Source organism: Vipera ursinii (genome assembly GCF_947247035.1).
Source record: "Vipera ursinii genome assembly, chromosome: 9".
NCBI classification, from domain to species: domain Eukaryota; kingdom Metazoa; phylum Chordata; class Lepidosauria; order Squamata; family Viperidae; genus Vipera; species Vipera ursinii.
In genome coordinates, this window is record NC_139523.1 from 1,837,187 (window position 1) to 1,853,567 (window position 16,381).

At 48.6% G+C, this 16,381-nt stretch overlaps 1 protein-coding gene across 3 annotated transcripts in view; it reads left to right on the forward strand.

Moving 5' to 3' along the window:
* Positions 1 to 16,381, forward strand: part of AK2 (adenylate kinase 2) — a 54,330-nt gene that overhangs the window by 36,266 nt on the left and 1,683 nt on the right. The window contains exons 1-6 of one of the 3 annotated variants that reach the window (XM_083369288.1): positions 7,092 to 7,228; positions 9,681 to 9,806; positions 11,406 to 11,516; positions 11,765 to 11,859; positions 12,831 to 12,903; positions 15,177 to 15,372. In XM_083369288.1, the coding sequence (XP_083225414.1) occupies positions 7,124 to 7,228; positions 9,681 to 9,806; positions 11,406 to 11,516; positions 11,765 to 11,859; positions 12,831 to 12,903; positions 15,177 to 15,372 (706 nt within the window). In that variant the 5' untranslated portion in view covers positions 7,092 to 7,123. Of the gene's footprint in view, positions 1 to 7,091; positions 7,229 to 9,680; positions 9,807 to 11,405; positions 11,517 to 11,764; positions 11,860 to 12,830; positions 12,904 to 15,176; positions 15,545 to 16,381 lie in introns of those variants that run through there. The other 2 variants (XM_083369287.1, XM_083369289.1) reach the window with 2 other exon arrangements.

The following is a 16,381-nucleotide window of genomic DNA, read 5'->3' on the forward strand; positions in this document are numbered from 1 at the left end:
CAAGGCAGTCCGTCCTTAATTGTGCACACGTGTCTATCTTTCTGGAAACATTCATCTGTTTCCAAAGTTTTCTGGAATTCAATTCCGATTTGGCTACCCAGCTGCAGTTTTAATTTAGCTTGGGCTCTGGTAGTTACTGCCACTGCCAGTTGTGATTCCGCCATAAGTGGTTTAGAATCGGTGGTTTGTGTGCTGTTATATTGGGGCATGCGAGATAGTGCATCTGCCATGAAGTTCTTTCCCCCTGGCAAATGCTTGAGCGTAAAGCATTTTCTGGGTGTTTTCAATGCTTCTAGATTTTTGTGGTCTGTTCACACCTGAAAAGGAATTTTATTCCCTTCAAGGAACTGGCGCCACGTAAGTAATGTCCAACGTATCCCGTATGCCTCTTTCTCCCACACGGGCCAGCGCTGTTCCGTTTCGATGAGTTTGTTGGATATATATGCGCAGGGTTGCAATATCCCTTCATCGTTTTCTTGTAACAGTACAGCCCCCACTGCCACATCGCTTGCATCCGCCTGTATTACAAAGGGCTTATCCATGTCTGGGTGCCTCAGTATTGGTTCTGCAGAAAAGAGTCTCTTTAACCTCTCAAATGCCACTTGGCATTCCATTGTCCATTTTAGTGGCTGGCTAGGTTTTACTGAGGATACCCCCTTCCTTTTTAGTAAGTTCGTGAGGGGCAGGGCGATCTGGGCAAATGAGGGGATGAATTCTGGTTGGTGATTCAATTATAATTCAATTATAAGGGATGTAAATTTAGGAAAGGACACAGAGGTTTTGAAAGAGGTCAAGTGTCTTCCAGGTGCTACTGCCAGTAGGGACAAGAAGCGCATTTCTAAAATAATCAAGAATGCCAGCAAGGACTGTGATGTGGAGGCTATTGTACATCTTGGCACTAATGATCTGTCCCAAAAAGATGTACTCTCTGTGCAGAATGATTTCCAGAGCTTGGGGCAGCAACTTAGCACAATAGGCTGTAGGCTTACTTTTTCAGAGGTTTTACCAGTATATAAGGAGCAAAATGGAAAAGGCCAGCGTATAGCACAATTCAATATGTGGCTAAAGGAGTGGATATATTAGTCACAATGTCTGTAGCTGGTCCAATGAAAAAATGTACAAAAGAGATGGTTTGCATCCTTCAAAGAAAGGGACTGACTAAATTCACAGATTTTCTGGAGGAATATTAAATTCACAGATTTTCTGGAGGAATATTTAAACTAAACAGCGGGGACAGTGAGTTAATTGATACAGAACATCCCTGTCCCCAGCAATCTAAAAATTATAGGGCTATCAATGCATGTAACATAGATGTGTGTGTGGACAAAAATACTAACCTTGCTGTCAAGCAAAATCAAGCTTCTATTAGCTAGTGCCACACAAAGTGCACTAACCAAATAGGTAGTAAGATAATAGGGCAAGGGCCGGCAACCTAAAACAGTGAAAGAGCCACTCGGAACCGGTTCCCTCAGAAAAGAAAAAGCTCGGAGCCGCAAAGAAGGGTGTGCATGCACGCGCATGCACAAAACAACAGGCTCCAACTCTTCCCCCCAGGAAACAAGAGGTTCGCGGACCGGTTTTCACACCGCCTTCCAGCTGCTGCCACTACTGCTGCAAACTGGAAAGGGCGATTCGTAGCTTCGGAAGCCCCCTAAGCAGGAAAGCGTGTCCCGATGAAGCCTTTTCCTACCAGGCTTTGCTGCAAATCCCCACATCGTCCAGGGCCCTCGTGATCGCCCAGAAGTGACCCAACAAACAGTTAGCACACCTTTCTCGGCCTGCAAAACGCCACAAGCACAGCAAACGCCCTCTCCGAAGGGAACCGGGAACCCTTCCGCTCCCTAAACCCAACGATTGGCGAATGGTGTCGGCTGGTCTTCTCGCTCCTTTCCCTCCCTCCCTCCCTCTGCCGCCTGCCATTCCCACATCACCTTTACTCCTCGCCTTTACCTTTGCTAAGCCTGCCCGTGACGAGTTTGAAGAGGGTGCAGGCAAATTTCACGAGGCCGCGCTTGCACCACTTCCCACACCTGCTCATGGCTCCCGAGGAGGAAGGGCCCGGCTTCTCTTCTGCTAGCTAGCCCAAAAAGTCCAAACCGCTACCGGCCGTTTGGAGATCTGCCGGCTTCCTCAAACATGGACGAAGCCGGCAGCCTTGGAAACGGGGCGGAGGAGGTTTGGAGAGCTGCGCGCGCAACTCTCCAAACCGCTGCCGGCCATTTGGAGATCTGCTGGCTTCCTCAAACATGGACGAAGCCGGCAGCCTTGGAAACAGGGCGGAGGAGGTTTGGAGAGCTGCGCGCGCAACTCTCCAAACCGCTGCCGGCCATTTGGAGATCTGCTGGCTTCCTCAAACATGGACGAAGCCGGCAGCCTTGGAAACAGGGCGGAGGAGGTTTGGAGAGCTGCGCGTGCAAGCTCTCCAAACCGCCGTTGCCCCGTTTGGAGAGCTGCTGCCTTCGTTTGCATTTCTTTTGGCCCCAAAAGGCATCAGCTCTCCAAACCTCCGCCGCCCCATTCTCTCAATGGGACTTTTTTGCAGAATGGCAGAGGAGGCCTGGGAGCCGCATGAGACGGCTTAAAGAGCTGCATGCGGCTCCGGAGCCGCGGGTTGCCGACCCGTGTAATAGGGGAACTCAGGCACCACACAGGTTATGTAGAAAGTAAACACATGGTCAAGTCATAAAGAACTCAGATGTCTATACACCAATGCACAGAGTATGAACAGCAAACAGGGTGAACTAGAACTTCAGGTTAATGAGGGCAGATATGATATTGTTGCAATTACGGAAACATGGTTGGATGAAACCCACAAATGGAACACACAGCTAGAGGGATTTATATTATTTAAAAGAAACAGACCAAATAAAAGAGTGAGGTGGAGTTGCTCTGTATATAAGAAATAACTACATCTCTACAGAAATAGAGCACAACAATAATGAAAACTGTAAACTTGAATGCATTTGGGTCAATATAAAAGTGTGTGGGGGATAACATTGCCATAGGTGTATACTATAGGTCACCCAACCAAACAGGAAATAGATGAACTTTTTGCTAGACAGCTAACTAAGGTATGTAGGAAGCACATCACAATAGTAATGGGGGATTTTAACTATCCTGACATCAACTGGGAGACAAACTCTGCACCAGGTGGAAGATCAAACAGATTCCTGACAAACCTAGCAGACAACTTTCTCTCCCAAAAAGTAGAGAAAGGAACTACTAGGGGATTAGCCGTTTTGGATCTAATTCTCACTAACAGAGATGAAATGATAGAAGGTGTTGAAGCCACAGGAACCTTGGGAGGAAGTGATCATGCAATATTGGAATTCAACATTATGGAAGCACAAGCAATAGAACAGTGAGATAATAAAAGCCCAGTCTAGCACAATACCAACAAAGAGGAAAAATAACAGCTCTCTAAAGAAACCAGCATGGCTGCATAAAGAACTCTCTGACAAATTGAAAGATAAAAAGGACAAGTATAGAAAGTGGAAAGAGGAAAGAGGGGCACATAACTAAGTCAGAATATCAGCAAATAGCCTGAGCCTGCAAAGATGAAGTGAGGAAAGCTAAGGCTCAAAATGAACTAAGGCTTGCGAGCAAAGTCAACAATAACAAAAAAGGCTTCTTTCAATATGTAAAAAACAAGAAAAAAGTGAAGGAAATGATTGGTCCATTAGTGGGTGAAAGTGGTAAGAAGGTGACAAGCAACAGGGAGAAAGCAGAACTATTTAACTCATTTTTTGCATCTGTCTTTACACAAAGGGAAAAAACAGACCAAGCTATCAAAAATAGTGCCATAAAAACAGAATAGAAACACAGGTTAAGATAGGCAAGAAAATGGTAAGTGAGCACCAGCTTAGACGAGTTCAAATCACCAGGACCAGATGGATTACACCTCAAGGTTCTCAAGGAATTGGCAGATGTGATCTCAGAACCACTGAACTGTATTTTTCAAAGATCCTGGAGTACTGGAGAACTACCAGAGGACGGGAAAAGAGCTGATGTAGTTTCCATCTTCAAAAATGGGGAAAAAATGGATCCAGGAAATTACAGACCTATCAGCCTGACCTCAATACCTGTGAAGATTCTGGAAAAGATAAATCAAACAATGAATCAGCGAGCATCTAGAGGTAAACAAAGTCATTACTAAAAGCCAACATGGGTTTGTCAAAAACAGATCATGCCAGACAAATCTTATTGCATTCTTTGACCAAGTGACAAAATTAGTGGATCAGAGGAATGCTGTGGATATAATTTACTTGGACTTCAGTAAGGCATTTGATAAAGTAGATCACAACCTACTACTCGATAAGATAGAAAAATGTGGGTTAGACAGCATCACCACCAGATGGATTCCTAGCTGGCTGACCGGCCATATTCAGCGTGTGGTTCTCAAACTGCATCTACATGGAGGGAAGTGTGTAGTGTTCTGGGCCCAGTGCTCTTCAACATCTTCATCAATGATTTGGACGAAGGGATAGATGGGGAACTCATCACATTTGCAGACGACAGCAAGCTGGCAGGAATAGCCAACACTCCAGAAGATAGGCTTAAGATACAGGAGGATCTGGACAGACTTGAACACTGGGAGCTATCTAGCAAAATGAAATTCAATGGTGAAAAAAGTAAGGATCTACATTTAGGCAAGAAAAACCAAATGTACAGGTATAGGATAGGGGGTACCTTGCTCAATAGTAGTAACTGTGAGAGGGATCTCAGAGTCCTACCTAGTGGACAATCACTTAAATATGAGCCAGCAGTGTGTTGCAGCTGCCAAAAAAAAAGCCAGCATAGTGCTAGGCTGTATTAACAGAGGAATAGAATCAAGATCAAGTGAAGTACTAATACCACTTTACAATGCCTTGGTAAGACCACACTTGGAATACTGCATCTAGTTTTGGTCACCACGATGTAAAAAAGATGTCGAGACTCTAGAAAGGGTACAGAGAAGAGCAACAAAGATGATTAGGGGACTGGAAACTAAAACATATAAGGAATGGCTGCTGGAATTGGGTATGTCTAGTTTAATGAAAAGAAGGATGAGTGCTGACATGATAGCAGTCAGGGGCTGCCACAAAGTAGAGGGAGTCAAGCTATTCTCCAAAGCACCTGAAGGCAGGACAAGAAGCAATGGATGGAAACTAAACAAAGAGAGAAGCAACCTAGAACTAAGGAGAAACTTCCTGAACGCAACCTGCCTCCAGAAGCTGTGAATGCTGTGAATGCTCCAATACTGCTCCAATACTGGAAGTTTTTAAGAAGAGACTAGACAGCCATTTGTCCGAAATGGTATAGGGTTTCCTGCCTGAGCAGAGGGTTGGTCTAGATGACCTCCAAGGTCCCTTCCAACTTTACTATTATAACTTTTATTCATTAAACATGAAACTCAGTCAACTGAACACTCAAATTGACTGGCACTAATGGTTGACACGGGTTGCTGCCAGCATCCTAAGTATCAACCAGGTATCTCCTTAAAATGTAAGATGTTCTGAGTATATCTCTCTCCCACACAGTTTTTTTGCACTAACTTGAGAAATTAACTGACTTTTTCCACATCCTACCTTAACGAGAATGGCAGAATTAGAGCAAGGACAAAAAGGCCACCTTTCATTTAATGTGATGTAGCTTAGGCCAGGGCTTCTCAGTCTCACCAAATTTAAGCTGTGCGGACCACAACTGCCAGAACTGTGAGGAGTCAGTCAGGTTGGTGTGAGGGGTGGGGTCCTGTTCTGGATAGATGCAAACTTCAACTCCCAGAATTCCCCAGCCAGCCTGGCGAAGAGTCTACACTTCTTAAACTTGCAAAGGTGGTTGGGAAACACGGCTGTACAGGCAGGGAACGGCTTTTCCTGAGCACACTTCCAAGGCCCACTCAGAACATGTGCCAGGAGAAACATTTTTCCTACAAGTAGCCCTTGATTTATAACCATTTGTTTAGCAACTGTTCAGAGTTACAATAGCACTGAAAAAAGTGGCTTATGGCCGGTCCTCACACTTACAACCATTGCTTCATTCCCATAGTCCCGTGATGGAAATTCAGCTTCTTGGCAGCCAGCGTGTATTTACGATGGTTGCAGAGTCCCGGGCTCACGTGATCGCCATTCGCAAGATTCCAACAAGCAGCCAACGGGAAAGCTGGATTCACGTTAACAGCCACCTGATTAGCTTAGCAACTACAGTGATTCACTAAATGAGTATGACAAAAGAGGTCTTAAAATTTGGGCATGACTCATTTCACAACCTCCTTGCTTAAGAATAGAAATCTTAGTTCCATAACTGGAATACCCGTTATGTTGGGGTTTGATCCCTAGAGGGCACCAACGGGTTACCCCCTCTCCCCACTGCGATCTGGGCGATGGCTGCCACCCAGAGGAGGCGCTTTGGAAGTGCAGGCCAAACGGGGGGGGGGAAAAGGCGGCTTGAGGGGGCGACTCTCACTCCACAGAGCAAGCGCTCTGGCCTGGAGACGGACAAGTTGGGGATTCTTTTAAAATGCAGCGAACGGAAGAGCAGCAGAAGCGGAGGCAACGAGTGTTGCTTGTGGTGGAAAAGTCTCCAGCCAGAACGCCGACCATGGCCGAGCGTCCAAGTGATCGGCTCACTGAGGAAGCACGCTGCGCTGAGCCACTCGCGGAGCTCCAGGTGGAGCTCCAACAGGTGCCGATCGAGGGATTCAGTACACTGTAGAGTAGAAGAGCGTTTCTCGAGGTCAGCGACTCTGAGAGGACTTCAACTCCCAGAATTCCTCCCAAACGTTGCCCGAATCCGTTTCCGAGCCCGGTAGACCCGCCCGGAGGGAGCACGCGAGCGCCACCTTCCGATTACCAGGCGGGGGAGCCGCAGAACCTTTTATTCCCATTCCGCGGGAATACATCGCAGCACCCGATCAACGGCCACGCGGCCCCAGAGTGAAAGGCACTCCCTGCCAGAGAGTGCGCAGGCGCAGCTCCACCATCCACGCCTCCTTTGAGGCGGGACGCCCAATCAGAGGCGAGATCCCGCCGCCGCGATAAGGCGACTGGGCGAAAGCCGTACGCGCCGCCTGAGGGACGGCCGTCGGCCCAATGGCCAGGCGCGCGGGGCGGGGGCGGCGCGGGAGGGCCGGGCGAGCGGCGCGATGGCTCCGAGCGCGGAAGGCGGGCGCGGGGCGGCGGGACGCGGGGCCGGCAAGGGCGTCCGGGCGGTGCTCCTGGGGCCGCCCGGGGCGGGGAAGGGCACTCAGGTGGGCCGGGGGCTCTGCCGGCGCGTCTGGGCGAGGGGCGGGCGGGCGGGGCAGGGTCTCCCCGCTGGCCGCGGGATTCCGCGCGTGGAAGTGCCCGGCGGCGGAGCAGGACGGCGGCGGCGCCTCGCGTGAGAAGGCGGATCGGGAGGTTTTCTTGCAGCTGGGCCGCCGGCGGTTGCCCTGGCCGGAGTCCGGGGCCTTTGGGCGAAGCCAGCGCCTCGCTCCCTCCCTCCCTCCCTCCCGGGGAAGCCCTTTGCAGCGCGGGGCGCCAAGCAGGCCGAGCGCTGGGCCGGCCGGGCGGGGCCGAGAGGCGGGAGAGGCCGTTGCCCGGAGCGGCCAGGGACCAGGAAGGGGAGGGCGGGCTTAGCCCTCCGAGCGTTTTGAATGCGGCTCTTCTGCTGCTGGAACAGGTGGATGTTGGACCTCCTGGCTGACGGTCAAGGGAAGCTTTATGCTTCCTTTGATATTTATTTCCTCCGAGGATTATCTATAGCACCCATTGTACCGCTTTTAGGATAAGGCAATGGCCGAGTACCACCAGTAGCCCAGCAAGGTGTCAAAAACCTGACCAAAAGGAAAAAAATGATAAAGTACGGGTAGTCCTCAACTTACAACAATTCTCTTAGTGACTGTTTGAAGTTACAACAGCACTGAAAAAGTCACATGACCGTTTTTCACAGGACTGTTGCAGCATCCCCTGGGTCATGTGATTTACATTCAGATGCTTGGCAACTGATTCATACTTATGACGGCCAGTGTCCCAGGGTCATGTGACCACCTTTTGCAACTTTTTGACAAGCGAAGTCAATGGCCGCGTGTGGGGGGGCAGCTCATCCCTCGGGTTGCAGGGTGCCTCTGTGGGGGGAATCCATGGGTCTCTGGTGGAGAGGGGGGGAATGGGGTGGGTGCCCTCCTTCCTCCCTCTCTCCCAGCAACTTCCTTCCTCCCTTCCTTCCTTCCTTCTTTGTCCCTCCCTCCCTCAGGTTGCAGGGTGCCTGTGTGTGTGTGTGTGGGGGGGAAATCCATGGGTTACTATTGTGAATGGGCAGGAGGGAAACAAAACTTTTCAATAGGCATGTTACTGTTTATACTCTGAAGGACAAATATCCCTACCTTTCTTCTTCCCTTCCTTTCTTCCTTCCCTCCCTCTCTCCCACTGTCACTACCTTTCTTCTTTCCTTCCTTCCTTTTTTTTCTTCTTTTAGCTTGATCGTATTTGAAGAAGTTCTTTTTATTCTTCCACCAACCTCGGTTGATTCTCAGAAGTTCTCAGTTCTGGGCTTCTTCTTTTGTCACCTTTTTGTTTTCCCAGTTCTTCCCTAAGGTTTTTTGGGTCACTTCTTCTCTTTTCTCCTCCATTCTCCGAGCAATTGTGCTTTCAACGAGTCCAACTCCCCCTCCCCACCTTGTCTCCTTTCCCCATTATTTCCTCTTGCTACCAGGCACTCCCGGTTTAGGGGGCAGAGCCTGGAGGGAACTATTCAAAGGGAACTCGCTATCCACCTGCCTCCGCGGCTCCTTCCCCGGGCACTTCACGTCCTGCAAAGGGCGATGGGAGAGGAACGGGCACAGGGCCACTAAGCAGCCCTCCTAGGGGGCAAATTTGCATGAAGAGAGAGAGAGTGCCTCTCTGTCTCTGTCTCTCTCTCTCTGCAAATGCTGGAGGACTGGGAGCCGTAGTTGAAGGCTGAAACGCCTTCAGCTGTAACTGCTTGTGTGTGTGTGAGCAGGGAGCCTAGAAGCACCGATCAGCTACAAAGCGGCGCTGATCCTTGCGCTTAAGCCCTGGCAGCCCCAGAACCGGGCCACCACCTCCCTCCCAGCCTCCTCACTGGCCAGGGCTGCCGCCGGGAAGCCATTGACCCGCCGGGAATTCTCTGTGGACTGGAGACCATCAGCAGAGGTCGGGGCCGGCCGTATGGATTTGCCAGCTGATGGGTGCGTACGGCAGGCCCTGACCTCCGCTGATGGGCTCCACGGAGAGCTCCCGGCGGGTCGACGCAGCAAGGCTGGTGCATAGGCGCGATGTGGGGGGAGGGGGAAGGTGACGCTGCTTACCACCAGCCTGGTGCTCGTGTACCACCAGTTGAAAAGCCCCAATCTATAGCCCATAAAAATGGAAATCTTTAGTGGAAAAGGAATAATGAAGTATTCCTTAGTATTTTCTTCTTTTTAAGATACATGAAATGGTTAAGGTGCAAAAGAAATTATATTTCCTCATACTAAATCAAAAAACATATTCTTTAGTTCAATAATTTGCTACAAAAAAATAAAGCACGATGAAAGTACAGATAGTTCTGACTTACAGCTGATTCCTTAGTGATTGTTCAAAGTTATGATGGACCTGAAAAAGCTACCTAAGACCCAGATTCGAACTTGTTCTATTCACACACACTCCGCAATCCTGTATAATAACCGTCATGGGAACTGCTGACTCTTCTTTCTTGTCCAGGCTCCTCATCTCGCTGAAACGTACTGTGTGTGCCACCTGGCTACGGGAGATATGTTGAGGGCGATGGTGGCTTCAGGCTCAGAGCTGGGGAAGAGGTTGAAGGAGACAATGGACGCTGGGAAGCTGGTGAGTGAGAAGAGGTAGTTTTTGGGCCGTGCTTTCCAAAGGTTCAGAAAGAAAATTCCTCTGTCTACTGAATGTTGAGATTCCCAGCAGTTGACTTAAACCATCCTCTCCTGTCCTGTCACATTGTTCCCCAAATAACAGGCCAATGGGGGGCAGGGAGGAGCATCTTGACCTCATTTTACAGTGGCAGGATGCGTGGAAACCTTGGCTTCCGCAGATGCCTCTGAATGGACCAGAATCCCATTAGATCCAATTCCAGAAAGGGGCGGGGTGTGATCCTGGCTTGCTCTGCTCTAGTAGTATCCGTTGCTCTTTGAATTACAGACTTAAACATTGCAAAGCTGCACCCAAACAGGCAGGTTGAGCAAGGCGATTGTAAATCAGCTGTGGCCCTTCTCTGGAGAGGATCCAGTTCACTACTCTAATCATAAAATGTAATTAAGGAAATGGAGTGTAACTTGAAATCCAAATTATACTGCCTTTTCATTTTTAGGGAAGGGTGATTTATTTTTAGCCTTCCTAGCTCTGGGAATGTGATATTATTGTCTACACTTCCTTCCACATTTAGAGCTCAGAGTCACCAAGGCCTGCTGTGCAGGTTATCTTCGTTTAATGACTGTGGTTGGGACTGGCAACCCCATTCCAGGCATAGCATTATGTGACTGTGCCAACTTAGGACAGCTTCAGTTCTGGTTGACATCATCAGCCCTGACATCACAGGATTGACATTTGCGAGCTCCTGCCGGCTTCCCAATTGACTTTGAGGGAAGCCAGCAGTGGAAGTTGCAAGTGGCAGGACACTGCAACCACCGTAACTGCGAGCTGTTGCCAAGCACAATCGTTGATTATGGGGACACTGCAGTAGCTGCAGCTTACGGGCACCGGTCATCAGTCTCTGCGTTTAATGCTGCTTAATTTCAAGTGGTCACTGAATGAGTAGCTGCTAAATGAAGGCTATCTATCAAGGTAGATGGTGTAGTAGAGCTATAAGGAAAAATCAGCAGAAGGGGGATCTGCTTCCATACATCACCTCTGTCATAAATATTTCTTGCTTTTAAACCCGGTATTTTGCTTTTTTCCTTCTTTTTATTATGTATCAATGCAACATTTCTTACAGAGTTTTGCAGGGAGCCTGTAATGGCTGTTCCTTATTTATGGCCTTCATTTAGAAATGTCATTATATCAACATTAGAAGGTGTTGCTGATGTGGCTGGATGGACTAGATCAGGTTTGGGAAGTGAAGCTGCCTGTCCATCCTCCTGGAGAGCTTCTCAGGTGGGGCTGAGCTGGGAGGCATTGGAGCCCCTTTTCTAGGGAATGGGGCCATTACTGCACGGGCTCAGTCCCTGCGGGCAAAATGGCAGTTTATTCAGTGCTGCTGTCCAGGACAGAAACACACTGTATAGTCTGCACATGTAGAAGTTAAATCAAAAACCTGAGTGATTTGAATCTTGAAATTTGGTATCTTTGTAAAAGGCCAAGGGTGGAGAACAGAATCTGGCTACAAAGGCCGGGATCAGCACAAGCATAGTTTTTTAGTCGATTTGAGTGGGTCCAGCAGCTGCTGCACCCTGCGGGTTCCCCTTCCTTTTTTATTAGGTGAGCGATGAGATGGTGGTAGAGCTGATTGAGAAGAACCTTGAGACCCCCCTCTGCAAAAATGGCTTCCTCTTGGACGGGTTCCCTCGCACTGTGCGACAAGCAGAGATGGTAAGTGCTCTCCTTGGGCTCAGACAGCACTTGTGCCCTGTGCAAAGCGACACCCTGTGTGTTGCCAGTACTTCACGGAGGCACGTCCTGAGAGGGGGCCTTAGTCCTGCCAGAAGTGCCAAGGAGGGAACGTGCTCTGCCTTTGACTCCGCTTGCTGGCTGCACAGGACTGCCTTGGTCCAGAAGAGGTTTGGTGAGCTTCCGTGCAGATTAGCTCACTAGGCTGCCTCCTTTTCACAATTTTACAGCTGGACGAGCTGATGGTGAAGAGGAAAGAGAAACTAGATTCAGTCATCGAATTCAGTATTGCTGACTCCTTGCTCATCCGGAGAATCACTGGACGGTAACTGTCATTTTCCTTGGGGGATGTGGGTGTCTTCGTGTCAGAACCCGCTCCAGTCCACATCTTAAGAAAGAAAGACTCTTGGAGGCAAGATTCTCCAAGCAGGAACTTTTACTAAGACATGGATGATAGAAGATATAATAGACAGGATCTGAAAAATCTCCTCACAGATCGATATTTTTAAAGTGTCCCCGAGCAAAACCCCACCCCTCACTTCATTTGGTCAGTTCCGGATCAGTCAACTCCCTCCCCTTCACATTCCATCTGGAGACACAAACCAGAAGAGAGGATTCCTTTCATCGATCTTTTTGCAATGGCCAACAGGCAGGCTAGATAAACAAAAAGTTACATCTAAGGGGAGGAAGTGGAGGCAATAAACTCCCCTGTTTATTCCCTTTCCTCCTTGGGAATGGCAGAATCTGGTGTGTGTGTGTGTGTGTGTGTGTGTGTGTGAATGAATTTGGGTTTGCACAGAAAGAGAGTTAGAAATGAAATATAAATGGATTCTGACACTTGCTGTCGTTGACCACTGTGATACAAAGCCAAGGGTAGAGTGTGTGGAAGCTTCTTACAAAGGAATGTTTGCCCACTTAGAAGCATATTTTGTAATACAAGGGGAGAAGATCAGCCCAATGTGACCAGTGGTCAGTGACTAAATAGGGAATACCTGGAGTCCTACATAGGGAAACCTTTAGTGATGCTGCAAGTCCATGTTGTCTGTGCGTGTCTGTTGTCTGAGTGCTAAAAGAAAACTCCCCCTCCTTGGTGGCCTTGCACCGCTCCCTTGATGTGCCCAACATATTTCCACTTTCTACCCTTCTGTTTCCTTTTCATTGATGAAAAATTGCTTTCCTAACCTTTGGAAATCTGCAGAGGCTTTAAAATTATGCTGCTTGCAGACTAGTTCTACCCCATATAGGTAGGTGCTGCAGAGGAGAGAGGGATGAGGCTTTTCTGTGCTTCCCTTCCAGGCTAATCCACCCAGGAAGTGGCCGTTCCTACCACGAGGAATTCAACCCGCCCAAGGTCCGCATGAAGGACGATGTATGTGTCTCTGGGGGTTTGTATTGAAATGCTTCTAGTTGTTTTAAAGCCTTAGGATATCTTGAGGGGGGGCTTCTAGAATTTTATTCTGTATTTGTTTTTATCTGCATGACTTAAGATTTATATCTTGCTTGCTTTGCACCAGTCATTCAAAACAGAGGCCATTCTCACGTACTTTTGATTAGTTGCTACCACGTGGGTGACTTGTGCAGTAGCATTGATTGGCACAAATTGTGCTTTTCAAACTGGGATAGTGATAAGTGGCAAAAGAGGGTTACTTCAACTATGGTGATTTTCTTGTTGTGGGGAGGCAAACACGTAAGGTAACTGAAGATTCCCTGGATGATTTTGAAGAAATCCTTGAAACGTTGGTATTGCAGAAATTACAATTTATAGTAAATCCTGTGGCTAGAGATTGTTGGGACTTGAAGTCCACAGATCGTAAAGTTGCTAAGTTTGAGAGACACTGATCTAGAGTATTTGGCAATCTGTCATTACTTTTTGATCCTCAGTGATGATTAGCAAAATCAAGGTGAATATTCAAAATAAATTGTTAATTCTGCAAAGCAAGAAGGTATTGGTGTATGAGACTGATGTCCTTTTTACACAGACAGCTCATCTTTGGTGCAGATTTGTCTGTATTTTTGGGTAAAGTTAAACATTTTGCACAGAGTTCTTCCCCTCCTGGTGTTGTTGGAGCAAGGCCCACAGCACCACACAAGTCTCCCGCCCCCATCCCTGCGCTATCATTTTCAGCAGGAAAGAAAGCGTAGGAGTCTTTCCAGAGGATGATTTCTTACTATTTCCTAACTCCTGCTAACCTTGTGCTTCTTAGAAGCGTCCTGTTTTCATGCCTTCTGAGGCTTGAGACGGGGTTACCTGAGAGAGTGCCTTTTTCCAACCTGATCTAGCAGATTGGAAATGCTGCAGATCCCCTCAGCCAAAATGTGTCGGCTGTTGGGAACTAGAAATTATTGTGGGTTTTTTTCCGCCATGACCCCTGCAGGGTGGAACATCCTCCCCTTGGAGATCAGAATGGCTCCAACCCTGTTAGTCTTCCAAGGCCTAACCTGGCTGGATGGCTGCCGGTGCTAAGCTGTGCCCAGCTTTCTTGCTGTACTGCTAACTGGCTAAGGAACTCGGCTGTTGTGTGTATTTGTTTTGGATGTTTTTATTGTATTAAGATGTTTTTAGCATTTTAATTTCAAATACATTTTTTGAGTCATTGACTGAAATGGGTGGCTATAGAAAATTCATTCGTGAGCAAATTAATAGGCCAGTGGCAGGAGGAAGATCGGCCCAGGAGCTGCCATCACCGCTCGGCTTCCAGCTGGCGACCTTCTCTGGGCTACTTCCAAGCCAGGCGTCAGGAGAGGGCCCAGTGGTTGCCCAGGCAGGCCCTGGCACACGCGCCTCATTGGACACTGCTGTGAGGACCCCCACTGTAGGGAGAGCCAGCGGGAGCTGAACGGTCAAACAGGATGCAGGGAGTCCACAAGTTATGGCCGTAACGGAGCCTGGCAATTAGGCTTGTGAGTCATGACGGTCACAAAGAGGGTCATCCTGTGACTTACCACGTTTTGGGGGGCAGCCATTAAATGAACCCTGCAGTCATTCAGCAAACGCCACAGTTGTTAAGCGAATCCGTCGTCCGTTGGTTTTATTGGGACCAGGAAGTAAATTCTGGATTCTGGCAAAAGCATTGTGGATTGCAGCCGTGGGCGCTCCAGCTGTCGATGGGAGGACCGGTTGCCGAATGCCCAGAACGCAGCCCTGTGGCCACAGGGGTTGGGTGACGTCAGAACTTTGAAACAGGGCCATAAGTAGCTTTCGGGAGGTCTGTCATAATCTCCGGGGGTCACTAAGGGACTGATAATGTGCCAAGGACTCCCTGTAAGACACGGGTGTCAAGCTCATCACGTGACGTGTTGCGACATATCGCAACTTTTTTTGCATTGCCAGAGCTGGTTTGGGTGCAGCTTCTGCATGATGCAACCGGCCTGCAGGCCGGCAGTTTGACACCCGGTTCAATGCCAGGCCAAGTCACTGACCGCAGCATTGGCCTCGTGCTTGGCTGAAAAGAGGGACAGAGTGATTGGGAATCATCTCAGCAGCCTCAGAACAGCTCAGTGGCGCTTTGTGCCTTCAGCTGCTTGGGCTGGCTTGACGTCCGTGTCGTTAAGGGTTGGGTGCCAGGTTTTTCCAGCTCAGAAATGCTGACATTGGTGGGTCCTTGGCTGGTGCCCTCACTGACAAATTGCTGCCCTTGCCAGGTCACTGGGGAATCTCTGATCCGCCGATCAGATGACAACGAAGCAGCGCTGAAAACACGCCTGAAGGCTTATCACACCCAGACCAGTCCGCTGGTAGACTACTACTCCCGGCGTGGAATCCATACAGCTATTGATGCTTCCCAGTCTCCAGATGTGGTTTTTGCCAGCATCCTGGCAGCTTTCTCAAAAGCAACAAGTAAAGACCTGGTTATGTTCATATAAGGCTCTTCTCTTCCTTTCTTCTCCTTTCCTGTCTTCCGGGGTCAGCAAGAAAGAATGCTGTGGGAGTAGGAGCAAAGCAATTGTGGAGAAAGGCTGTACAAGCAGTCCATTAAACAGACATGTGACTCTTCATTTGTAACGGATATTATTTCTTTTTTTAATACACGGGAACTCTGTGGCTGTGTGCACAGCTGGCCAGCAGGGGGTGCACTGCAGCCCAGACCTGGAGCCTGGAAACTTGGGGGGGGGCAGGCGGGGGGGGGAAGCAAAAAGGCATTTGACATATCTGGAGAATTGGTTAAATCAGGAAATGCTGCAGTTTCTGCTTTTCCGGCTAAGGATCAACTTTTACAGCAGTCCTGAAGGTCCTACCTGAATAGCAGCCGGAAGGAAAGTGGCTGGAAGGCCACCACAGCTTAAGAGGGAGGCTACATACCCAGATTTGTTCGCTTGGGCAATTCACAGAGGTTTGAATTATTCTTCTCCTTTCCTGCCTGGGTCAAGTGGAACTGCCTGGCACAGCATAAGATGTCCCCAAGGCAGGGTTTGTCCCACACAATCAAGCTGGAGATGAAAGGAAAAGCTTTTGTAGGCAACATAGAATTCAGAGGCTGCTTTATCTATTTCATTTATAAAAAAAAATTCATGTGGTTATGAAGAAGTGACTTGGAGATGGGAAGTGGGTGGTAGCATTTCTAGGCTTGGAGAGAGGGTTTTGTATGTTCCACACAAATATGTTTTAAGTAAAATTAAGTAAAACAGCATTCTGGGCAGTTTTTTGGGATGGAGAATTCAGATTTTCTTCATGTAGAATTCCAGGGAAGAAGAATCTACTGAGGTCAATGATCAATCTGGGAATTCCACATTGGTTATGTGATATTGTCATCACATAACAAATCCGAGAAAGCTGGCTCAGGGTTTCCAAGCTGCATCGAGGCCAAGTGGCCGTGCCACAGAACTGTCTGTTCTTCCTTCTTGGGTCT